Source organism: Pseudophryne corroboree, chromosome 8 (genome assembly GCF_028390025.1).
Source record: "Pseudophryne corroboree isolate aPseCor3 chromosome 8, aPseCor3.hap2, whole genome shotgun sequence".
In the NCBI taxonomy this organism is placed as follows: Eukaryota; Metazoa; Chordata; class Amphibia; order Anura; family Myobatrachidae; genus Pseudophryne; species Pseudophryne corroboree.
Window position 1 is genome coordinate 305,745,632 of NC_086451.1, and position 26,190 is coordinate 305,771,821.

Consider the following 26,190-nt stretch of genomic DNA (forward strand, 5'->3'; position numbering starts at 1 on the left):
GCCTGGATTTAGGACTTAGCATGGCCTCCCTCAAGGTTCACATTTCTGCCTTGTCAGTGTGGTTTCAGCAAAAAATTGTATCTATTCCTGATGTTCATACAGTCACTGAGGGCGTACTACGGATTCAGCCTCCCTATGTCCCTCCTGTGGCTCCATGGGATCTGTCTGTTGTTCTTAATGCCCTTCAAGAGTCTCTGTTTGAACCTCTTGAGTCCGGGCAGTTTTTAGAACTCGCCCTGGTTATCTACCTAAGGTGGTGTCATTTTTCCACCTTAACTAAGAGATTGTGGTTCCGGCCTTTATCTCTCCTGGTTTGTCCTCCAAATAGCGGTCTTTGGATGTGGCACGGTGTCTCCGTATATATGTAGAAAGTACTGCCTCTATCAAGAGTTCAGACTCTCTTTTTGTCCTTTTTGGTTTTCACAGACGTGGCTGGCCTGCGAGTAAGCAGACCTTGGCCTGATGGATTAGAATGGTGATTGCACAAGCTTATGCGCAGGCTGCACTCCCATCTCCTGCTGGTATCAAAGCCCATTCTACTCGGTCTGTTGGACCTTCTTGGGCGGCCCGCCGTGGCGCGTCCTCTTAACAGTTGTGTAAGGAGGCTACATGGACCTCAGTGACACGTCATCAGGTTCTATGCCTTTGATACTTCTCAGGATGCTTCCTTTGGACGCCGGTTACAGTGCGTCCCCTCCCATGAAGAACTGCTTTAGGACATCCGCGATGTTATTTTCTGTGGAATACCAGTGTACCCCGCTGCAGAAAAAGAGATTTATGGTAAGACTTACCATTGTTAAATCTTTCACCGTGGTACACAGGGCGCCCACCCTGACGTACTTAGCTTCTTTTGGTTTGTATGGCATTAGCCACTAGTCCCTTTTCCTGTCGTGAGAATGTGGGTCTATGTTTAACATCTACCGTCTCTTACCTGCTACTGCATTGAACTAGTTAACAAAAATTAGCTCCAATGCCTGGAGGCGGGGCTATAGAGAAGGCAGTGCATTGCATCCTGGGAACAGTCAAAGATTTAGCCTGTTGGTGCCTCGGATCAAGATCCAACTCTACACCCCGATGTTATTCCCTGTGGAAACTAGTGTACCTCGCAGAAAGAGATTTAACAATGGTAAGTCTTACCATAAATCTTCTTTTAGTAATAATTGGATGCATAAACCGCACAGTACATAGAAGCAATCTGCTCCTATGGGCATAAAACTGACTGATCCCAGACTAGGAGCTATAGAAGAGAAGAAGCCACGGCTCAGTGAGAATTACTTAAAGTACCCAGCTGATAGTTGACTTATCGGGCCGATAATTGCATTGTGTATCGCTGCCTTCAGTGTGAGTTTTAAGTAGGTGGATACCAGCTAACCCTGTGGGAACCATTCTGATTATGGTGGCCAATCCCTTGATCGGGATCGGTGGGATCCCGGGATTTAGGCCCAAAAATGGCCAGGATTCAATCCCGGGATTGAGGGATCAGCGTTGAGCGTCCACAGGACGCTCAAACGCTGCCCGGCTTCCTCCTTCTGGTTCCCCAGCGCAGCGTGAGAGGTCACGCGGCGCTGTCAGCTGCTGGTGGGAGCCGCCAGCAGCATTCACAGGATGTTCCCCTTTTACCTGCCCCCGGTATATGGTGAGTTATATGTTTGAGGCGGGGTGGGGCGAGGGGGCGGTCACCTAGATAAAAGCCAATCCCGGGTATCCCGGTAATCCCGGGATTGAAAAAAATGGCCCGGGATTGGCTTCGCTACTTCTGATGATACCACCAGTTGCCAGCAGAGAAAGTAGTTTCTGCATAGGACTTGGGAACTATTTTACCTGCCACTGTGACTTCTGTTAATTCATTATATGCCACAGAAAGTATCAGTTCATCTTTATATAGTGTTTCTTATAAAACAATGGGGTATATGCAATTGCGGTCGAATTCCCGAAATTGTCGAATTTCGGGAATTTTTCGCCAAAAAAAAAAAAATCGTCAATGCAATTCAGTGCTTTCCGTCAAAAAAACGGACTTTCAAAATTCGACTTTTTGAAATTCGACTTTTGTCAAATTCGACTTTTCTGCAATGATACAAGTGCTGCAATTCGACCAAAGTGTATTCAATTGAAGTTTGGAAATTCGACAACAGTGCTTTTAGACAGTAAATTCGTCATTTTCAATCCGCCATACTTTGGTGGGTGAAACTAATAAAAAAAATTTAAAACATGTTTTTTTTTTTGTTTTTTTTATTGATAATAGCATATCTATTTATATTAGAAGGGATCAGGTACTTGGTTTGTCTTTTTTGGAGGCACAAGTATTATTTATATATTTTTTTAAATATTTTTTTTTTTTTTTTTTTTTTTTTAGATGGAATGGTAAAATTCAGAAAAAAAATGGCGTGGGGTCCCCTCTCCAAAGCATAACCAGCCTCGGGCTCTTCGAGCTGGTCCTGGTTCTAAAAATGCGGGGGGAAAATTGACAGGGGATCCCCCGTATTTTTAAAACCAGCACCGGGCTCTGCGCCTGGTGCTGGTGCAAAAATACGGGGGACAAAAAGAGTAGGGGTCCCCCGTATTTTATACACCAGCATCGGGCTCCACTAGCTGGACAGATAATGCCACAGCCGGGGGTCACTTTTATACAGTGCCTTGCGGCCGTGGCATTAAATATCCAACTAGTCACCCCTGGCCGGGGTACCCTGGGGGAGTGGGGACCCCTTCAATCAAGGGGTCCCCCCCCCCAGCCACCCAAGGGCCAGGGGTGAAGCCCGAGGCTGTCCCCCCCATCCAAGGGCTGCGGATGGGAGGCTGATAGCCTTGAGTAAAATGACAGAATATTGTTTTTTCCAATAGTACTACAAGTCCCAGCAAGCCTCCCCCGCAAGCTGGTACTTGGAGAACCACAAGTACCAGCATGCGGAGGAAAACCGGGCCCGCTGGTACCTGTAGTACTACTGGGGAAAAAATACCCAAATAAAAACAGGAGACACACACCGTGACAAGTACAACTTTATTACACACTGCCAACACACACATACTTACCTATGTTGACACGAAGCAGTCGGTCCTCTTCTCCAAGTAGAATCCACGGGTACCTGAAAATAAAAGATAATTATACTCACCTGATCCATGGTCCAGAGATAAATCCACGTACTTGTCAAAAAAAGAAAACGAACACCCGACCAGCGGACTGAAAGGGGTACCATGTTGACACATGGGACCCCTTTCCCCGAATGCAGAGAGACCCCCCTGTGACTGCTGTCACTGAAAGGTCTCGTAAGCCAATCAGCGAGCGCAACGTCCTTGCACTCTGCTGATTGGCTCTGTGCGCGTCTGAGCTGTCAGCGCATCGCACAGCTCCCTCCATTATATTCAATGGTGGGAACTTTGCGGTTAGCGGTGGGGTCACCCGCCGGTCAGCGGCTGACCGCGGGTAACCCCACTGCTGACGGCAAAGTTCCCACCATTGAAAGTAATGGAGGCAGCTGTGCGATGCGCTGTCTGAGCTTAGACGCGCACAGCCAATCAGGTGAGCGCCACGGAGTAGCGCTTCCTGATTGGCTGAAGGGACCTCAGTGACAGGACGTGGGGTCCCGGCATTCGGGGAAAGGGGTCTCATGTGTCAACATGGGACCCCTTTCAGTCCGGTGGTTCGGGTGTTCGTGTTTTTTTTTGCCAAGTACGAGGATTATCTCTGGACGTGGATTTATCTCTGGACACTGGCAGGTGAGTATAATTTTTTTCACAGGTACCCTCGGATCGTCGGAGACTGTGGCAGTCGGCGTGTCAACATAGGTAAGTATGTATGTGTGTCGGCAGTGTGTAATAAAGTTGTACTTGTCACGGTGTGTGTCTCCTGTTTTTATTTGGGTATTTTTTTTCCAGTAGTACTACAGGTACCAGCGGGCCCGTTTTTCTCCCGCATGCTGGTACTTGTGGTTCTCCAAGTACCAGCTTGCGGGGGAGGCTTGCTGGGACTTGTAGTACTACTGGAAAAAACAATATTCTTTCAATTTTGACAAGGCTATCAGCCCCCCATCCGCAGCCCTTGGATGGGGGGGACAGCCTCGGGCTTCACCCCTGGCCCTTGGGTGGCTGGGGGGGGGACCCCTTGATTGAAGGGGTCCCCACTCCCCCAGGGTACCTCGGCCAGGGGTGACTAGTTGGATATTTAATGCCACGGCCGCAAGGCACTGTATAAAAGTGACCCCCGGTTGTGGCATTATCTGTCCAGCTAGTGGAGCCCGATGCTGGTGTAAAAAATACGGGGGACCCCTACTCTTTTTGTCCCCCGTATTTTTTGCACCAGCATCAGGCGCAGAGCCCGGTGCTGGTTTTAAAAATACGGGGGATCCCCTGTCAATTTTTACCCCGCATTTTTAGAACCAGGACCAGCTCGAAGAGCCCGAGGCTGGTTATGCTTTGGAGGGGGGACCCCACGCCATTTTTTTTCGGGTTTTTCCCCGTTTTTTAAAATCGCGGCAAAATCCGGCAAATCGGCCGTTTTTCGCCCGCGGGACTGTCGAATCCGTTTTCCATTGAATATGGTGAATTTCGGCAACCACTTGCCGAAATTGGACGGTCGAATTGTGTCTAATTAAAAAACGGCGATAATTTGCCGCGATTCGCCTCTAATTGCATATACCCCAATATGTGCTAAATACCCACTAGTAGAATCTATGCTGCTGAATCAGATAGTCCATGTATCAACTGGATGTGGTACCGATGGCCAGGACTTTATGCGCTTAATATTAAGCTAAAATGGAGGAACTGATCTCCTACTTTAACATAAGTTCTCACCCTGTTAACTATTTCACTGGGCGTTTTGAAGTGAAATATTTGATTTGAAGCTTTTTCCATTTGGTATTTATTAATTGCAGACTAAATTTCACTATACATAGTGGGACGTTGAGCGTTATGATTGCAGACTATGGAACCATGAATTTATGGCTCGGTTGATTCGGAATTCCTGTGCTGCGTGTTTATCATTTGTTTTCATTTAAATTGTACAATGGACTGTTGCTTTTCATAGTGAATTCCGAAACTGGTTGTGTTTATCTTAGATGTTAGTGTTTTTGGAGCAGTGGCTAGTGTTTCCTTGCAGCACAGTCTTGTTGGTTTTTGGGTAGGTCTGTTAAGTGTGTGCCGTACCTTTTTAGACAGCTGGTTGTGGTAAAATCTTCATTATATCATTTTATTAAATATTATTTTACCATTATTGTTAGTATACTAATTGGTGTTGCTTATTGTGTATGCTGTAGCACCTAAATCTTTTTGCTGTTAAAAAAGAAAAGAATAAAATTTATTTTCCTTTTTTCTCTTTTGCAGGAAAACATGGTGCCTGTACCAACATGTACTGTTCCACAGTTTGGGACCAGAGAACCAATTGCTGAGATACTCACTTTAGGCGGTCAACAAAGAGACCATCCTGTAGGGATAAACCATTCTGGCAACCTGTTACAGCACTGTACAGAAGAGCTCACACCTCAGGGTGAAACCAATAATGTGAGCCTGGTGAAAAGAAGGAAAAAGCAACGGGAACCCATACTGTAAGGCAGACTCTTGGTCTAGTAATCAGTTTCACAAATATAACCTAATGTGGTTTGTCTAATTGTTAGCTAGAGTCCTTCCCTAGCAGGATTTGTCTAGCACTTACCTTTCCTGCAGTCTGTATCTTTTGGTAGGCTGGGCTTTACTGTCTTCTGTGCACATATAGCCATCACTGATGCCTCATAAATCTGATGTCGTCTGATTTGAGTGAAGAAACCAAAAACTTTTTGTGCTACTTGGTTCATATGAGTTGGCCAGGTGATGTGGTGTTGATTGCTGAGCATACACAAAGGACTGTGCAGCATAGCACAGTCTGTGCATATTAAGCCAGCCCCCCATAAATAAATAAAATACCTCCAAATAAAATGGCTAACCTAATTTCTCTAACGTCCTAAGTGGATGCTGGGGACTCCGTCAGGACCATGGGGAATAGCGGCTCCGCAGGAGACAGGGCACAAAAATAAAGCTTTAGGATTAGGTGGTGTGTACTGGCTCCTCCCCCTATGACCCTCCTCCAAGCCTCAGTTAGGTTTTTGTGCCCGTCCGAGCAGGGTGCAATCTAGGTGGCTCTCCTAAAGAGCTGCTTAGAAAAAGTTTTTAGGTTTTTTATTTTCAGTGAGTCCTGCTGGCAACAGGCTCACTGCATCGAGGGACTTAGGGGAGAGAATTTCAACTCACCTGCGTGCAGGATGGATTGGATTCTTAGGCTACTGGACACCATTAGCTCCAGAGGGAGTCGGAACACAGGTCTCACCCTGGGGTTCGTCCCGGAGCCGCGCCGCCGACCCCCCTTACAGATGCTGAAGATTGAAGGTCCGGAAACAGGCGGCAGAAGGCTCTTCAGTCTTCATGAAGGTAGCGCACAGCACTGCAGCTGTGCGCCATTGTTGTCACACACTTCACACCAAGCGGTCACGGAGGGTGCAGGGCGCTGCTGGGGGCGCCCTGGGCAGCAATATTTAATACCTTATGGCAAAAGAATACATCACATATAGCCATTGAGGCTATATGTATGTATTTAACCCATGCCAGATATCTAAAACTCCGGGAGAAAAGCCCGCCGAAATAGGGGGCGGGGCTTATTCTCCTCAGCACACAGCGCCATTTTCCTGCTCAGCTCCGCTGTGAGGAAGGCTCCCAGGACTCTCCCCTGCACTGCACTACAGAAACAGGGTAAAACAGAGAGGGGGGGGCATTTTTTGGCGATATTTTTATATATTTAAGCTGCTATAAGGAACAACACTTATATAAGGTTGTTCCCATATATATTATAGCGCTTGGGTGTGTGCTGGCAAACTCTCCCTCTGTCTCCCCAAAGGGCTAGTGGGGTCCTGTCTTCGATAAGAGCATTCCCTGTGTGTCTGCTGTGTGTCGGTACGTGTGTGTCGACATGTATGAGGACGATGTTGGTGTGGAGGCAGAGCAATTGCCGATAATGGTGATGTCACCCCCCAGGGAGTCGACACCGGAATGGATGGCTTTGTTTATGGAATTACGTGATAATGTCAGCACATTACAAAAATCAGTTGACGACATGAGACGGCCGGCAAACCAGTTAGTACCTGCCCAGGCGTCTCAGACACCGTCAAGGGCTGTAAAGCGCCCTTTACCTCAGTCGGTCGACACAGACCCAGACACAGACACTGAATCTAGTGTCGACGGTGATGAAACAAACGTATTTTCAAGTAGGGCCACACGTTATATGATCACGGCAATGAAGGAGGCTTTGCATATCTCTGATACTGCAAGTACCACAAAAAGGGGTATTATGTGGGGGGTGAAAAAACTACCTGTAGTTTTTCCTGAATCAGAGGAATTAAATGATGTATGTGATGAAGCGTGGGTTAACCCAGATAGAAAAGTGCTAATTTCAAAAAAGTTATTAGCATTATACCCTTTCCCGCCAGAGGTTAGGGCGCGCTGGGAAACACCCCCTAGGGTGGATAAGGCGCTCACACGCTTATCAAAACAAGTGGCGTTACCGTCTCCTGATACGGCCGCCCTCAGGGATCCAGCTGATAGGAGACTGGAAACTACCCTAAAAAGTATATACACACATACTGGTGTTATACTGCGACCAGCCATCGCCTCAGCCTGGATGTGCAGTGCTGGGGTCGTCTGGTTGGATTCCCTGACTGAAAATATTGATACCCTGGATAGGGACAGTATTTTATTGACTATAGAGCAATTAAAGGATGCTTTCCTTTATATGCGAGATGCTCAGAGAGATATTTGCACTCTGGCATCGAGAGTAAATGCGATGTCCATATCTGCCAGAAGGAGTTTATGGACGCGACAGTGGTCAGGTGATGCGGATTCCAAACGACATATGGAAGTATTGCCGTATAAAGGGGAGGAATTATTTGGCGTCGGTCTATCGGATCTGGTGGCCACGGCAACTGCCGGAAAATCCACCTTTTTACCTCAGACCCCCTCCCAACAGAAAAAGACACCGTCTTTTCAGCCGCAGTCCTTTCGGTCCTATAAGAACAAGCGGACAAAAGGACAGTCATATCTGCCTCGGGGCAGAGGAAGGGGTAAGAGAGGGCAGCAAGCAGCCCCTGCCCAGGAACAGAAGCCCTCCCAGGGTTCTGCAAAGCCCTCAGCATGACGCTGGGGCCTTACAAGCGGACTCAGGAGCGGTGGGGGGTCGACTCAAGAATTTCAGCGCACAGTGGGCTTGCTCACAGGTGGACCCCTGGATTCTGCAGGTAGTATCTCAGGGTTACAGGTTGGAATTCGAGAAGTCTCCCCCTCGCCGGTTCCTAAAGTCTGCTTTGCCAACGTCTCCCTCAGACAGGGCGACGGTATTGGAAGCCATTCACAAGCTGTTTTCTCAGCAGGTGATAGTCAAGGTACCCCTCCTACAACAGGGAAAGGGGTATTACTCCACGCTATTTGTGGTACCGAAGCCGGACGGCTCGGTAAGACCTATTCTAAATCTGAAATCTTTGAACCTGTACATACAAAAATTCAAGTTCAAGATGGAGTCACTCAGAGCAGTGATAGCGAATCTGGAAGAAGGGGACTTTATGGTGTCCCTGGACATAAAGGATGCTTACCTGCATGTCCCAATTTGCCCTTCACATCAAGGGTACCTCAGGTTCGTGGTGCAAAACTGTCATTATCAGTTTCAGACGCTGCCGTTTGGATTGTCCACGGCACCTCGGGTCTTTACCAAGGTAATGGCCGAAATGATGATTCTTCTGCGAAGAAGAGGCGTATTAATTATCCCTTACTTGGACGATCTCCTGATAAGGGCAAGGTCCAGAGAACAGCTGGAGGACGGAGTAGCACTAACCCAACTAGTGCTGCAACAACACGGGTGGATTCTGAATTTTCCAAAATCCCAGTTGACCCCGACGACACGTCTGCTGTTCCTGGGAATGATTCTGGACACGGTTCAGAAAAAGGTGTTTCTTCCGAAGGAGAAAGCCAGGGAGTTATCCGAACTTGTCAGGAACCTCCTAAAACCAGGGAAAGTGTCTGTGCATCAATGCACAAGAGTCCTGGGAAAGATGGTGGCTTCTTACGAAGCGATTCCATTCGGCAGATTCCACGCACGAACTTTTCAGTGGGATCTACTGGACAAATGGTCCGGATCACATCTGCAGATGCATCAGCGGATAACCTTATCGCCACGGACAAGGGTGTCTCTTCTGTGGTGGTTGCAGAGTGCTCATCTGTTAGAGGGCCGCAGATTCGGCATACAGGACTGGGTCCTGGTGACCACGGATGCCAGTCTGAGAGGCTGGGGAGCGGTCACACAGGGAAGAAACTTCCAGGGAGTATGGTCAAGCCTGGAGATGTCTCTTCACATAAATATACTGGAGCTAAGAGCGATTTACAATGCTCTAAGTCTGGCAAAACCCCTGCTTCAGGGTCAGCCGGTGTTGATCCAGTCGGACAACATCACGGCAGTCGCCCACGTAAACAGACAGGGCGGCACAAGAAGCAGGACAGCAATGGCAGAAGCTGCAAGGATTCTTCGCTGGGCGGAAGATCATGTGATAGCACTGTCAGCAGTATTCATTCCGGGAGTGGACAACTGGGAAGCAGACTTCCTCAGCAGACACGATCTACACCCGGGAGAGTGGGGACTTCATCCAGAAGTCTTCCACATGATTGTGAACCGTTGGGAAAAACCAATGGTGGATATGATGGCGTCCCGCCTCAACAAAAAACTGGACAGGTATTGCGCCAGGTCAAGAGACCCTCAGGCAATAGCTGTGGACGCTCTGGTAACACCGTGGGTGTTCCAGTCAGTGTATGTGTTCCCTCCTCTGCCTCTCATACCAAAAGTACTGAGAATTATACGGCAAAAGGGAGTAAGAACGATACTAGTGGCTCCGGATTGGCCAAGAAGAACTTGGTACCCGGAACTTCAAGAGATGCTCACGGAGGATCCGTGGCCTCTACCTCTAAGACGGGACCTGCTTCAGCAGGGACCGTGTCTATTCCAAGACTTACCGCGGCTGCGTTTGACGGCATGGCGGTTGAACGCCGAATTCTAAGGGAAAAAGGCATTCCGGAAGAGGTCATTCCTACACTGGTAAAAGCCAGGAAGGAGGTGACTGCACAACATTATCACCGCATTTGGAGAAAATATGTTGCGTGGTGTGAGGCCAGGAAGGCCCCCACGGAGGAATTTCAACTGGGTCGATTCCTACATTTCCTGCAAACAGGATTGTCTATGGGCCTCAAATTGGGGTCCATTAAGGTTCAAATTTCGGCCCTGTCGATTTTCTTCCAGAAAGAATTGGCTTCAGTTCCTGAAGTCCAGACTTTTGTAAAAGGAGTACTACATATACAGCCCCCGGTTGTGCCCCCAGTGGCACCGTGGGATCTTAATGTAGTCTTGGATTTTCTCAAATCCCATTGGTTTGAGCCGCTCAAATCGGTGGAGTTGAAGTATCTTACATGGAAAGTAACCATGCTACTGGCCCTGGCTTCAGCCAGGAGAGTATCAGAATTGGCGGCTTTATCATATAAGAGCCCATATCTGATTTTCCATACGGACAGGGCAGAACTGCGGACGCGTCCTCATTTTCTGCCTAAGGTGGTGTCAGCGTTTCACCTGAACCAGCCTATTGTGGTGCCTGCGGCTACTAACGATTTGGAGGATTCCAAGTTGTTGGACGTGGTCCGGGCATTGAAAATATATATTTCAAGAACGGCGGGAGTCAGAAAGTCTGACTCACTGTTTATATTGTATGCACCCAACAAGATGGGTGCTCCTGCTTCTAAGCAGACGATTGCTCGTTGGATTTGTAGCACAATTCAACTTGCACATTCTGTGGCAGGCTTGCCACAACCTAAATCTGTCAAGGCCCATTCCACAAGGAAAGTGGGCTCATCCTGGGCGGCTGCCCGGGGGGTCTCGGCATTACAACTCTGCCGAGCTGCTACTTGGTCAGGGGCAAACACGTTTGCAAAATTCTACAAATTTGATACCCTGGCTGAGGAGGACCTTGAGTTCTCTCATTCGGTGCTGCAGAGTCATCCGCACTCTCCCGCCCGTTTGGGAGCTTTGGTATAATCCCCATGGTCCTGACGGAGTCCCCAGCATCCATTTAGGACGTTAGAGAAAATAAGAATTTACTTACCGATAATTCTATTTCTCGTAGTCCGTAGTGGATGCTGGGCGCCCATCCCAAGTGCGGATTGTCTGCAATACTTGTACATAGTTATTGTTACAAACAAATTCGGGTTGTTATTGTTGTGAGCCGTCTGTTCAGAGGCTCCTACGTTTGTCATACTGTTAACTGGGTTCAGATCACAAGTTATACGGTGTGATTGGTGTGGCTGGTATGAGTCTTACCCGGGATTCAATATCCTTCCTTATTGTGTACGCTCGTCCGGGCACAGTATCCTAACTGAGGCTTGGAGGAGGGTCATAGGGGGAGGAGCCAGTACACACCACCTAATCCTAAAGCTTTATTTTTGTGCCCTGTCTCCTGCGGAGCCGCTATTCCCCATGGTCCTGACGGAGTCCCCAGCATCCACTACGGACTACGAGAAATAGAATTATCGGTAAGTAAATTCTTATTTTTTTAACTACAGGTTGAGTATCCCTTATCCAAAATGCTTGGGACCAGAGGTATTTTGGATATGGGATTTTTCCGTATTTTGGAATAATTGCATACCATAATGAGATATCATGGTGATGGGACCTAAATCTAAGCACAGAATGCATTTATGTTACATATACACCTTATACACACAGCCTGAAGGTCATTTTAGCCAATTTTTTTTATAATTTTGTGCATTAAACAAAGTGTGTCTACATTCACACAATTCATTTATGTTCCATATACACCTTATACACACAGCCTGAAGGTCATTTAATGCAATATTTTTAATAACTTTGTGTATTAAACAAAGTTTGTGTACATTGAGCCATCAAAAAACAAAGTTTTCACTATCTCATTCTCACTCAAAAAAGTCCGTATTTCGGAATATTCCGTATTTCGGAATATGTGGATATGGGATACTCAACCTGTACTTAACTGGATTTTTTTAAACGTTCCAAAGTTGTTTATTTTCCTTTTTTAATTTTAGTCTAGAACATCTTTTAAAACATTTAAATATTTTATTGAAAAAATAAAATGCTTTTGTGGTATCTTTCATTCTCCTCCCCACTGCAGCAGTACCACCCACCACACAGCGTCAATGCAGTGACAATATATCACACACACACACCCTTGTTGCTTTACCTATCCTCCCATGTGGTATTACCCCTTTCCCATCAAGCAGAGTGCAGCAAAACATGTCAGTGCTTGACATGAGCCCTGGTATAGGTAGTTTTTAGAATTTTATTTCTAAAGGTTAACAAAAGAATTTCAGCCTTGTTAATCTGTATAAAATAATATGTACAGTAATCCGCTGTATTAAGCTTTTTCAATTAGAACTTTTTTTATTTTAAGTTCCAAGTAGGGTGGCCCAGTTACACGATTGGGCCAGCCTAAATAATGATTGGTACAATAATCTAAATGGATATACTGCCGGTATTCAACATCAAACACAGAATACAAACAACATGCAACAATGTTAGGTTAAAGTTTGTGGTTATACGCAGAGTTCCATCAAATGTGTTCTATAAACATCAAATAAAGTTTAGTAGTCTTTTCCTGAGGTGGTTTGTACTTGAGGTAGCCTTTATGCAGGTGTCCAGGGGTGGAACTCCCAGAGGCAATGGAGACACCTGCCTCCTCAGGCTACAAGCCCCGAAGGGGTACTTGCATGTATAGCAGCAGCACCTGTGTGGTTCACAGCGTGATCTAAGTGTGCATGCTACTCTTCCAACGGAGCTTGCGGCGCACCCGCTGCTGCAGCAGAGTTGATTGGCTCTGTTCCAGGAACCCTGCTAACACTTCCAACAGTGGGCAGGACAGCTCTCTCATGGTTCTGCTCAGCCTGCGCTGATTCTGCATGCTGCTGACAGCTGAATATCGTGAGTGTGACCCTGACCCACCAGCCATGGTCACACAGCGTAGCTGGAGCCCTGCCACTTCACTGCAGGCTCTAGTCCCTGTACACTGGCAGGGAGTGCTAACTATATAATTCTGTAAGTTGTGTGTCTGTGTGTTTGTGTATATATACACACATCATATTTGTTTTCCCTGTTTATTAAGGAGAGGGGGGCACCATGCTCCAACTTTCCTCCGGGAGACTGGGATTAACTTACCCCCCTGCAGGTATTGGCACTCACCCGCAGCCTCTAGGCTTGGTACATTTTTTTGGCTCAGATCTGCTCCTACTGTACGTAACTCATGTTTTGTAATCCAATTGGAAAGAGACTTGGGAGTGTTTGCTGGCAAACTGCTGTCCTGCACAGTATACCACTATTACTGGCCCTCAACCCTCAAGTACCCCCAACAGGTCATGTTTTGAGGATTTCTGTCTCTAGAAGCAGGTGGGATAATCACTGACCCACTAAAATACAGATGTGTCCTTATACATTTAGCCTCAATACGCCATGTACAGCGAGATGCCTGGCATGAGTGAGTCGTCAGTTCCCGCACAACTCTGCTAACGTCTGGTGTCTTTTATTTTTATTTTTTGTCGAAAATGCGTCTTATCCACATTGCTAGATGAATAAGACACATAAGCAGACTCTTGATTAAAATTATATGCCTATATTCTGTGTGCATCTGCGGCTGTATCTGCATATGACATGCTATGTATTTTTCCTTCCCTGGGATACCCTGTTCATATGCAGATACAGCCGCAGTTACAAACGGAGCATACTGATGCCCAACGTTAGTAAACCTGCTCATGAATAGGTGCGCCTAGAAGGACTGTTTAACGTAATTGCAACGGTGAGAGAGGACACATCTGTGCATGTTAAAGAGATCCACAAAGCATGACTTGATGGTTTTACCCAAGGACTGGAGTTGAGAATCCCTGATTTAGATTGACCAATCCATTCCTGAATCCCAGTGGTCAGAATAGATATACAAGTGGATAGTAAGATGTAGCTGGGTCTGTACAAAAGGCAGTAGTCAGACATGATCCTATGTACATTTATTCAATTTAGATGAAAATAAAAGTAGAGAAATAACACATTGCCGTAACCTACTTCAAAGAGGAATCTTCTTTTGCTCTCACATGAAAATTCAGTCATTTTATTTCACAAAGCACTATACATTTCAGTGATTCATGATTGTCCACATACATATCTCTTAGATCACTAGCAAAGGTTATGTCAATAACCTATAATGTATGAGACGTAATGCACCCCATAATGTAACCTATGATGTATGAGACGTAAAATAAATATATATATATATATATATATATATATATATATATATATAATCTTAAAAAAAAAAAATCTTTAAGAAATAAATGTTAAACCTTCTCAGTAGTTCAAACTTTTTAATTTGGAAATAATTCAATAAAATAGTAACTGCATATCAGCCTCTTCTACCTGACACACACGCTCAGCTTGAAAATGAAAAAATAAGCTTCTGTCATGTCGATAATGAGTATGACTTTCACCGTGCATGAAATGTTTGTTATTGTTCCCACAGTAATGAGCTTGCATCAGAAAGCCACCCTAGCATGCCGCACTCAGCCTGCGATCTGGATACTAGCTCCCAGGAATCCCTCTTTTCCGAAGGTAATTTGTCTTTGTTGCAGCCAGATTAACATTGCCACAGGGTTCACTGTAAGAAACTAGTTCTTTTGAAGTAAACCTGTCATTTTATTGCCCTTCACCTGTATTTGGATTTGTAAAAGGGTTTAAAGGGATTTTATACAAAAAGCATTTGGTGAAGCATGCTGATACTGGAGTGCTGACAACCAAGTAGTAAACTTTAGCATCGAGGGGGGTTTCTTAATCTTTTATTTATTTTTTGTTATTTTTTTAAAGCTGTAAATTTAAACAAATGGAAAAGTGTAGATTGCTGGGCATTTAATCAAGTCCACCTAATGATCTATAATCCGGGCCCATGGAAGGCAGCCCCAGGGCGTCATCATAATGGCAATGTTAGTACATTTTGTACATAATGCTGCTTATATTTCAGGTCTGTTTGTCATTTATGATAATATCTTAGAATTCCCAAATGTGTCCAAGTATGGGTCCATTAAACCTTTAGTTACTTTCGATAGATAGTTAGACAGATCATAGAATTGGCGAGCAGAGTTTAATGTGAGCATGCTGGGGGAAGAGAGTGGACCCGTGTCTCCCTTTCCCGGTGTATAAGATTGGAGGAAAACATGGAATGGTATCTCCTGTTCCATCATATACTACTGTATGCCCTATTAGTAATGCTTCATTGACTTCATAACTGTAATGGTATCCGGACTCCAGGTCGACAGCAAAAAGGTCGACACAGCTTAGGTCGACGCCAATTGGTCGACATGGACAAAATGTCGACATGGAACAAGGTCGACATGAGTTTCACAATTTTTTTCTTTTTTGGAACCTTTTCATACTTAACGATCCACGTGGACTACGATTGGAACGGTAATCTGTGCGGAGCGGAGCGAAGGCACCTCGCCCGAAGCATGGCGAGCGGACGCGGTGCACTAATTGGGGTTCCCGGTCACTCTGTGAAGAAAACGACACCAAAAAAAACATAAAAAACTCATGTCGACCTTTTTCCATGTCGACCTTTTTCCATGTCGACCTTGTTCCTGTCGACCTTTTTCCATGTCGACCTCGTTCCTGTCGACCTTTTGTCCATGTCGACCTAAGGTGTATCGACCAATTGGCGGCAACCTAAGGTGTGTCGAACTTTTTGTTGTCGACCTGGAGTCCCAGACCCACTGTAATATGTTTTTATTTGTTTAGGGACTTTTTTTTTTTTTAAACTGTGTATTGTTTCTAAATGGAATATAAACATGCAGTTTCCGTCCCCACAACTGCTTATGTTATTTTAATAATATAACCCCCCCATAAAAGCACCTCAGTTATGTCTTTTCTAACTCCACCCATTCCGTTTAATCTTTATTATTATTATTATTATTATTATATTTAATTTTTCAGATTATAATATTAGCACAGTTAGTGCACAGTTGGATGATAATATTCTATTCCAGTCTCCCCCCTTCTAACTTGATACATTAATAATGATGTCATCCCACATTTAGCAGGATTAGTGGACAAATGTTTTTGTTTTTTTGTAATGACCAGAGAAAGATGCTGGTAGCTACGTTGCTGAGAGTGATAAGAGTGACAGAACACCAAGCCTTGGGTCGTCTTGGGAAAATGATTTGTGGTCCGAGGTCAAACACGCCATAACAGAATGCCTACATTATAGCAGCATATTTCCAGAAAGCCTCCCCCAAAAGTTTAATTACAACCAAAAGGAGATTCTGATGCAGCAATACAATCTTCACCCAGCAAAAATCATCAAATCTAAAATCTATGGCTGTAAAAGGAAAATTCCTGATTATGCCAGTGTCTGTGGCCTTGGTCACTATGAATTCACCATACTAGGTAAGCAGTCTCCTGGATTGTATACGATTTCATTTCTAATATCCTAATATTTTCAGTTCAGTGTCTGGCTTTATTGTATGCAGGTAACCTGTAGAAATCATTGTCTGTACATTTTATTCTATAAAAATAAGATTTTACTCACCGGTAAATCTATTTCTCGTAGTCCGTAGTGGATGCTGGGGACTCCGTAAAGACCATGGGGAATAGACGGGCTCCGCAGGAGACTGGGCACTCTAAAGAAAGATTTAGTACTATCTGGTGTGCACTGGCTCCTCCCTCTATGCCCCTCCTCCAGACCTCAGTTAAGGAAACTGTGCCCGGAAGAGCAGACATTATAAGGAAAGGATTTTGGAATCCCGGGTAAGACTCATACCAGCCACACCAATCACACCGTATAACTTGTGATACACTTATCCAGTCAACAGTATGAACGACAACAGGGCATCAAACAATGGATGCCAACATAACATAACCCATTATTAAGCAATAACTATATACACGTATTGCAGAAAGTCCGCACTAGGGACGGGCGCCCAGCATCCACTACGGACTACGAGAAATAGATTTACCGGTGAGTAAAATCTTATTTTCTCTAACGTCCTAGTGGATGCTGGGGACTCCGTAAGGACCATGGGGATTATACCAAAGCTCCCAAACGGGCGGGAGAGTGCGGATGACTGCAGCACCGAATGGGCAAACTCAAAGTCCTCCTCAGCCAGGGTATCAAACTTGTAGAATTTTGCAAATGTGTTTGAACCCCCCGACCAAGTAGCAGCTCGGCAAAGCTGTAATGCCGAGACCCCTCGGGCAGCCGCCCAAGAAGAGCCCACCTTCCTTGTGGAATGGGCTTTCACTGATTTTGGATGCGGCAATCCAGCCGCAGAATGAGCCTGCTGAATCGTGTTACAGATCCAGCGGGCAACGGTTTGCTTTGAAGCAGGAGCACCCAACTTGTTGGGGGCATACAGGATAAACAGCGAGTCAGTTTTCCTGACTCCAGCCGTTCTGGCTACATAAATTTTCAAAGCCCTGACTACATCTAGTAACCTGGAATCCTCCAAGTCACGAGTAGCCGCAGGCACTACAATAGGTTGGTTCAAATGAAAAGATGACACCACCTTTGGCAGAAATTGTGGACGAGTCCGTAATTCTGCCCTGTCCACATGGAAAACCAGATAGGGGCTTTTACACGACAAAGCCACCAATTCTGACACACGCCTAGCCGAAGCTAAGGCCAATAGCATGACCACTTTCCATGTGAGATACTTCAGCTCCACGGTCTTAAGTGGCTCAAACCAGTGGGATTTCAGGAAACCCAACACCACGTTGAGATCCCAAGGTGCCACTGGTGGCACAAAAGGGGGCCGAATATGCAGCACTCCCTTAACAAACGTCTGAACTTCAGGAAGAGAAGCCAGTTCCTTTTGAAAGAAAATGGATAGGGCCGAAATCTGGACCTTTATGGATCCCAACTTCAAGCCCATAGTCACTCCAGACTGTAGAAAGTGCAGAAATCTGCCCAGTTGGAATTCCTCTGTAGGGGCCTTCCTGGCCTCACACCAAGCAACATATTTTCGCCATATGCAGTGATAATGTTTTGCTGTCACGTCCTTCCTAGCCTTTATCAGCGTAGGAATAACTTCCTCCGGAATGCCTTTTTCCGCTAGGATCCGGCGTTCAACCGCCATGCCGTCAAACGCAGCCGCGGTAAGTCTTGGAACAGGCAGGGCCCCTGTTGCAACAGGTCCTGTCTGAGAGGCAGAGGCCATGGGTCCTCTGTGAGCATGTCTTGCAGTTCCGGGTACCAAGTCCTTCTTGGCCAATCCGGAACAATGAGTATTGTTCTCACTCCTCTTCTTCTTACGATTCTCAGCACCTTGGGTATGAGAGGAAGAGGGGGAAACACATAGACCGACTGGAACACCCACGGTGTTACCAGGACGTCCACAGCTATCGCCTGAGGGTCCCTTGACCTGGCGCAATACCTTTGTAGCTTTTTGTTGAGACGGGACGCCATCATGTCTACCTGTGGCAGTTCCCATCGATTTGTAATCTGAGTGAAGACTTCGTGATGAAGTCCCCACTCTCCCGGGTGAAGGTCGTGCCTGCTGAGGAAGTCTGCTTCCCAGTTGTCCACTCCCGGAATGAACACTGCTGACAGTGCTTGCACGTGATTCTCCGCCCACCGAAGAATCCTGGTAGCTTCCGCCATCGCGACTCTGCTTCTTGTGCCGCCCTGGCGGTTTACATGAGCCACCGCGGTGATGTTGTCTGACTGAATCAGCACCGGTTGGTTGCGAAGCAGGAGCTCCGCTTGACTCAGGGCGTTGAATATGGCCCTTAGTTCCAGGATATTTATGTACAGACAAGCCTCCTGACTTGACCACAACCCTTGGAAGTTTCTTCCCTGAGTGACTGCCCCCCACCCTCGGAGGCTCGCATCCGTGGTCATCAGGACCCAGTCCTGTATGCCGAACCTGCGGCCCTCGAGAAGGTGAGCACTCTGTAGCAACCACAGAAGAGACACCCTGGCCCTGGGGGACAGGGTGATCAGCCGATGCATCTGAAGATGCGATCCGGACCATTTGTCCAACAGATCCCATTGAAAGATCCTCGCATGGAACCTGCCGAAGGGAATGGCTTCGTATGATGCCACCATCTTTCCAAGGACTCACGTGCAGCGATGCACCGACACCTGTTTCGGTTTTAAGAGGTCTTGACTAGAGTCACGAGCTCTTGAGCCTTCTCCGCCGGGAGAAACACCTTCTTCTGGTCTGTGTCCAGAATCATGCTCAGAAAGGGCAGACGCGTCGTAGGAATCAGCTGCGACTTTGGGATATTCAGAATCCAGCCATGCTGTTGCAACACTTCCTGAGAGTGCGCTACGCTGATCTGCAACTGCTCTCTGGACCTCGCCTTTATGAGGAGATCGTCCAAGTATGGGATAACTGTGACTCCTTGCTTTCTCAGGATCACCATCATTTCTGCCATTACCTTGGTAAATATTCTCGGTGCCGTGGAGAGCCCAAACGGCAACGTCTGGAATTGGTAATGACAGTCCTGTACCACAAATCTGAGGTACTCCTGATGAGGCGGATAAATGGGGACATGCAAGTAAGCATCCTTGATGTCCAGAGACACCATAAAATCCCCCTCTTCCAGGCTTGCAATGACCGCTCTGAGCGATTCCATTTTGAACTTGAATCAATTTAATATAGGTCTGACCGAACCGTCCGGTTTCGGTACCACAAACATTGTGGAATAGTATCCCTTTCCCTGTTGAAGAAGGGGAACCTTTACCACCACCTGCTGGAGAAATAGCTTGTGAATCGCCGCTACCACTACTTCCCTTTCTATGGGGGAAGCTGGCAGGGCCGATTTTAGGTAACGTTGAGGGGGCATCACCTCGAATTCCAGCTTGTATCCCTGAGACACAATCTGTATAGCCCAGGGATCCACCCGTGAGCGAACCCACTGGTGGCTGAAATGTCGGAGACGCGCCCCCACCGCTCCTGGCTCCACCCGTGGAGCCCCAGCGTCATGCGGTGGATTTAGTGGAAGCCGGGGAGGACTTCTGTTCCTGGGAACTAGCTGTAAGGTGCAGCTTTTTTCCTCTACCCCTGCCTCTAGCAAGAAAGGAAGCACCTCTGACCTCTTTGTGCGCGAAAGGACTGCATTTGGTAATACGGTGCTTTCTTAGGTTGTGAGGGAATATATGGCAAAAAGTTTGACTTCCCAGCAGTAGCTGTGGAAACTAGGTCCGAGAGACCGTCCCCAAACAATTCCTCACCCTTGTAAGGTAACACCTCCATGTGTTTTTTGGAGTCGGCATCACCTGTCCACTACCGAGTCCACAGGACCCTCCTGGCAGAAATTGACATTGCATTAATTCTAGAGCCCAGTAGGCAAATGTCCCTCTGGGCATCCCTCATATATAGGACAGTGTCTTTTATATGCCCCAGGGTCAGCATAATGGTATCCCTGTCCATAATGGTATCCATTTCCTCAGACAGATTATCTGTCCACGCTGCTACAGCACTACACATCCACGCCGACGCAATTGCCGGCCTCAGTAGAGTCCCTGAATGTGTATAAACAGATTTCAGGATACTTACCTGCTTTCTATCTGCAGGATCCTTTAGGGCGGCCGTATCCTGTGACGGTAGGGCCACCTTCTTAGATAAGCGTGTGAGAGCTTTATCTACCCTAGGGGAAGATTCCCAGCGCACCCTGTCCTCTGGCGGGAAAGGGTACGCCATAAGTAACCTTTTGTAAATCAGGACTTTCTTATCAGGGGAATCCCACGCTCTTTCACTTAACTCATGTGAAGGGGGAAAAGTCACCTCTTGCTTTTTCTCCCCATACATATAAACCCTCTTGTCAGGGACAGGGTTTACCTCTGATATGTGTAAAACATCCTTCATCGCTATAATCATGTAGCGGATAGCTTTTGTCATTTTCGGTTGCAATTTTGCATCATCGTCGTCGACACTGGAGTCAGAATCCGTGTCGACATCTGTGTCAACCATTTTGGATAGTGGGCGCTTTTGAGACCCTGAGGGCCTCTGCGCTGTAGGATCAGGCATGGGTTGAGACCCTGACTGGCCCAAGGTATCAGCTTTATCCATCCTTTTATGTAAGGAGTTTACATTATCATTTAACACCTTCCACATATCCATCCAATCAGGTGTCAGCACCGTCGGCGGCGACACGTCATTCAACTGCACTTGCTCTGCCTCCACATAGCCCTCTTCGTCAAACATGTCGACACACGCGTACCGACACACCACACACACAGGGGAAGCTCTAAATGAGGACAGGACCCCCACAAGGCCGTTTGGAGAGACAGAGAGAGTATACCAGCACACACCCCAGCGCTATATGACCCAGGAATCACACTGTAACTTAGTGTTTACCCAGTAGCTGCTGTATTATGATTAATGCGCCTAAATTTATGTGTCCCCCCCCCCCCCCCCCCCCTCTCTTTTTTACCCTTCTACCGTGATTCTGCAGGGGAGAGCCTGGGGAGCTTCCTCTCAGCGGAGCTGTGGAAGGAAAATGGCGCTGGTGAGTGCAGCTTTCGCCAGGAGGTATCAATTGCTGCCCAGGGCGCCCCCCTGCGCCCTGCACCCTACAGTGACCGGAGTGTGTGGGTTAGTGTGGGCGCAATGGCGCACAGCTGCAGTGCTGTGCGCTACCTCATGTGAAGACAGGAGTCTTCTGCCGCCGATTTCGATGTCTTCTCTGCTTCTGCCGGCTTCTGTCTTCTGGCTCTGCGAGGGGGACGGCGGCGCGGCTCCGGGAACGGACGACAAGGTCAGGTCCTGTGTTCGATCCCTCTGGAGCTAATGGTGTCCAGTAGCCTAAGAAGCGCAACCTAGCCGCAGTTAGTAGGTTTGCTTCTCTCCCCTCAGTCCCACGTAGCAGAGAGTCTGTTGCCAGCAGAAGCTCTCTGAAAATAAAAAACCTAACTAAAATACTTTCTTATTAGCAAGCTCAGGAGAGCTCACTAAAAGCACCCAGTTCTGTCCGGGCACAGATTCTAACTGAGGTCTGGAGGAGGGGCATAGAGGGAGGAGCCAGTGCACACCAGATAGTACTAAATCTTTCTTTAGAGTGCCCAGTCTCCTGCGGAGCCCGTCTATTCCCCATGGTCCTTACGGAGTCCCCAGCATCCACTAGGACGTTAGAGAAATTCATATTATTTTTACTACATTAGAAGAGTCAATGGTATTTGAAATTCTATACACATTTCTAAAGAGAATTCACTCCAATGTTGTTGTTTTTTTGCTATTTAAATTAATTCTTTCTGGGTAACACCAATTAAGTAGGGAGGAGAAAGCGACGGAGAATGATAATGATAACCTAGTTCTTCACAAAAGCACAGCAGATATCCTACTGAATGACCAAAGTATATAAGTACAGTACATTCTATTGGTCCTCCGACAGAATCCCCTCTGATTTTAGTTTTTAATTAGTTTAGATGAAATCACATTATAAAGAAACAATTAAAAAGCTGACAGCATCTTGAACCAATTTATCTCACCGTGCCCTCTCATCTGCTTATTAGCGCATATGGGACCATATGTAATGAAGTCCGAGTTGGCCGGAGGAGCGGGTTCCTAGATGAACTCAGACTTTCTTTTTTAAAGCGGCAATCATGTAGACAAAGCCATGCCCTGTAAATGATTGCCGCTTTAAAAAAAAACCCTCAGAGTCGTCCGGGAACCCTCAACTCCGGCCTACTCTGACTTTATTACATCCGCCCCATGGATCCCATTTCTGATCTATTGCTTTTGAGATAACCGTTTTGTCCCTCAAAATCTATGGGGTTTTAGTGTAATGTGAAATTATCTTTTATTTATTTTTCTTATCAGGTATAAACCAAAATATAGCCATAGATGTGTCTCTGCCTGTGTTTGATCACTTGAGTCTGTTTGGCACGAATTGTCCTCCAAGCCTTCTCCAATCTGCTGGAACAAGTGTGACCGCTGAAAATCGGGACCACCATTGGGTTACTCTTAGGGGTAAGGGGTAGAATGTCATGGAGTCTTCCTGAAACTATTTTAATATTCCACAACTACTGTAATGTAGCCAGTTTGGCTCAGTAAGGATTTGACTTGACACATTCACACTATTCTATTTTTTCATATTTCTCTATTATCTTTCTATCTATATAATTCATCTTGGCTATAGGCACGCCAAACAGCTCCTCCTGGCATGCCAGGTCACGCAAGATTTTTCTAGCATTGTGTGTCTTTTTTGTGACTTTTTTGCTGAAAATGCGTCTTATTTGCAATGCAGTTAGGATTCACAAGGAGACTGTGCTGATTCATTTGATAATGATACTTGTATATTTGTGTGTGACTGAGTCTCTGAACCTGTACATGAAGTGCTACATTGTAGCAGCCAAAAGAATTAACCAAGGTTAAGGTCAGACGCAAGGTGGGCTGTTGTTCTAATTTAGCTGCTGCTATAAAAACAGGATTAGTCAAACCTGTATAATAGAAACAATTTCAATCCTTCCATCTCCATGTGCCAATTTTATTTAAATTAGACATTCTTATTGCATTTCATGCTAAGCGCTGCTTTACTGTAGTATTGTTACAGCCGCAGTTTTTTCCAATACAAGTTCTGTTCTGCTCCGTATAGAGACTCAGTCACACACTATATACAAGTGTCATATATCAAATGAATCAGCACAGTAGTTTTATGCGTCCTACTTGCATTGCGTTGCGACTAAGACACATTTTCAGCAAAAAAAAAAGATGCCCAACGTTAGCAGAGTTTCACGGAATCTGGCGGCTCACTCACGATAGGTATTTTGCGCTGCATGTTGAGGCTAGATGTATGAGGAGACGTCTGTATATTGAGGGAAGAGGGCAGGCATTACCCTTGACAGGAATCTGATTTTACCCCTTTCTTTCTTACACTGGTAATTGAAATGCTACAATTTGTGTGTGTGTGTGTGTGTGTGTGTGTGTATATATATATATATATATATATATATATATATATTCTGTTTCAGTTATTGTTTCTTTTTGTTGTTGTGTTTTTTGGGGGGTGGGGTGGTTATATAATATGGTAAAAACATCACTTTTACAAAAGTATAATGCAGCTGTTTAGATCTGTGATTCTCCAGCTCTCATGTCTCCCATATCTTTTGGTGATATCTGTCTGTGGAAACAGGTAATTACTGACCCAGTTGCCTGGGCATGATTAACCACTTAACTGACGATGTATTTTGCCAAAAAACGCTCCGAAATTGTCGGGTTTTTTAATGAGTGAATTAGGTGAAGAACATTAATTTAACCCTATCCAAAATGATTTCGGTTAAAAAATAAAATACATTTTTTTACAAAAAAAAGTAAAACATTTTCAAACATCAAAACATTGATCGGTAACATTGCGACCATCGGAACATCGGAAACATTGCGACCATCGCTGCTTTCATTTTGAAAGCCGGGACAGCCTCCAGGTATACAGGGGGGGTCTGGAGGTGGCTTGGGAGGGTTAATTTACACTCCCCATCGGCTGCCATTGTCTGAAGCCGCTGGAGTGGGGGGGGGGGGGGGGGGGGGCTGCCGTGCTGTCCGATCAGCAGTGATCGGCAGCAAGGCAATCAGTAGAGGAGAGTGCAGTGAGGCAGAGGGACCTTCCGGTCCCTCTGACAGCAGCAGCGGAGGGAAGTTTCTCTTCCCTCTCGCTGCTAACACAGTTTATCTGACTGGTCGCATCCTGTGCGACCAGGTCAGATAGAGCACTTGCAGGCATGGTCGCATCTGATGTGGCCATGCCAGGCAAGTGGTTAAAGAAATCCTGAAAACCTGAGCTATTGGGAGTTTGTGAGGACTGGCGTTGAGTTTAGTATGTACTGTCACACTTGAGAACTGGTTTTATTTCCTAGAATTGGTAGGTAGGTAATGAAGAGGCAGGTGGACTTATCAAGAAAGAAAAAAATCTGTACAAAACAAAAAAAAAAACCCAATCTGCATTACTCCATTAAATGGTTGCTGCATATATTCGTTTTCAGATGACCTTGTGGAATATGCGAAGGCACGGGACAGGCTGCATCTTGTCTGTATCTTGGACATCTGTCACCTCGGTGAAAGCAAAGTGGAAGTTTGTTTGAACAGAGTGTATCCTGTTACAGACTGTGCTGCAGATGCCTGAACTGTCTGCACTACCAGATACATGATGCCAATTATTGTAGTGTACTTTGGTTCCAAAATGTTTTATATTTTGTTTCCAAGACTGTCTCTTCCCTACACATAACTGTGGATTAAGCTGATACCTGAACATACAAAATAGAAACAAACATGTTACATTTGCTGTAGGTTAGCACTTTCTTTTTGTATTGACTTGTTTAGAAGCCAGCATAAAGTTGCCTACAATACCTTCTAGGCAGCTGTAAATATGTAGTATTGAGTGTGCGCATAAAACATATATTAGCAAGGTCATGTTGAGTGATCCTGAGAAACATCAAGTGACCTCATCAAGCTGCCAGCTTTCAGCCCATTGGCTATGAATGATCACATGAGATCAGTGACACAGCAGTTTCTGCCCACTTCATCTCTTTACATAATACCTGTTGCATTATATCTCAGGAGGGTAGGTGCAGAGTTTCTGAATATTGGGGTGGGTATTAATAACTTTGCAGTGCAGTTAGGCTTTTACTCAGGCTATAGTACTGGTTAGGTTAAGCTAAACCGCAAATTAGTCCTCTTAAGTTTCTTTTTGGCAGTTCTCAAGAATGTTTGATCATAGGCCAGCTATGAACACAGAAGACAGAGTATTTACTGTAGATTGGACGTTTAAAATAACCTAAATGTATTCCCTGATTCAATACAGCACTAACCCTCAGTTACTATTGTAGAATTATTTTCTATTTCTCTATCGTCCTAGTGGATGCTGGGGTTCCTGAAAGGACCATGGGGAATAGCGGCTCCGCAGGAGACAGGGCACAAAAAGTAAAGCTTTAGGATCAGGTGGTGTGCACTGGCTCCTCCCCCTATGACCCTCCTCCAAGCCAGTTAGATTTTTGTGCCCGGCCGAGAAGGGTGCAATTCTAGGTGGCTCTCATAAAGAGCTGCTTAGAGAGTTTAGCTTAGGTTTTTTATTTTACAGTGATTCCTGCTGGCAACAGGATCACTGCAACGAGGGACAGAGGGGAGAAGAAGTGAACTCACCTGCGTGCAGGATGGATT

At 46.0% G+C, this 26,190-nt stretch overlaps 1 protein-coding gene across 3 annotated transcripts in view; it reads left to right on the plus strand.

Annotated features, from left to right (window-relative positions):
• RADX (RPA1 related single stranded DNA binding protein, X-linked) overlaps window positions 1–25,913 on the plus strand; it is a 133,135-nt gene extending 107,222 nt beyond the window's left edge. For all 3 annotated transcript variants that reach the window (XM_063937361.1, XM_063937360.1, XM_063937362.1), the window contains 5 exons: window positions 5,314–5,534; window positions 14,571–14,659; window positions 16,178–16,483; window positions 22,861–23,010; window positions 25,017–25,913. In XM_063937361.1, coding sequence (XP_063793431.1) covers window positions 5,314–5,534; window positions 14,571–14,659; window positions 16,178–16,483; window positions 22,861–23,010; window positions 25,017–25,156 — 906 coding nt within the window. In that variant the 3' untranslated portion in view covers window positions 25,157–25,913. The remainder of the gene's footprint in view (window positions 1–5,313; window positions 5,535–14,570; window positions 14,660–16,177; window positions 16,484–22,860; window positions 23,011–25,016) is intronic.
• The last annotated feature ends 277 nt before the right edge of the window (window positions 25,914–26,190 follow it).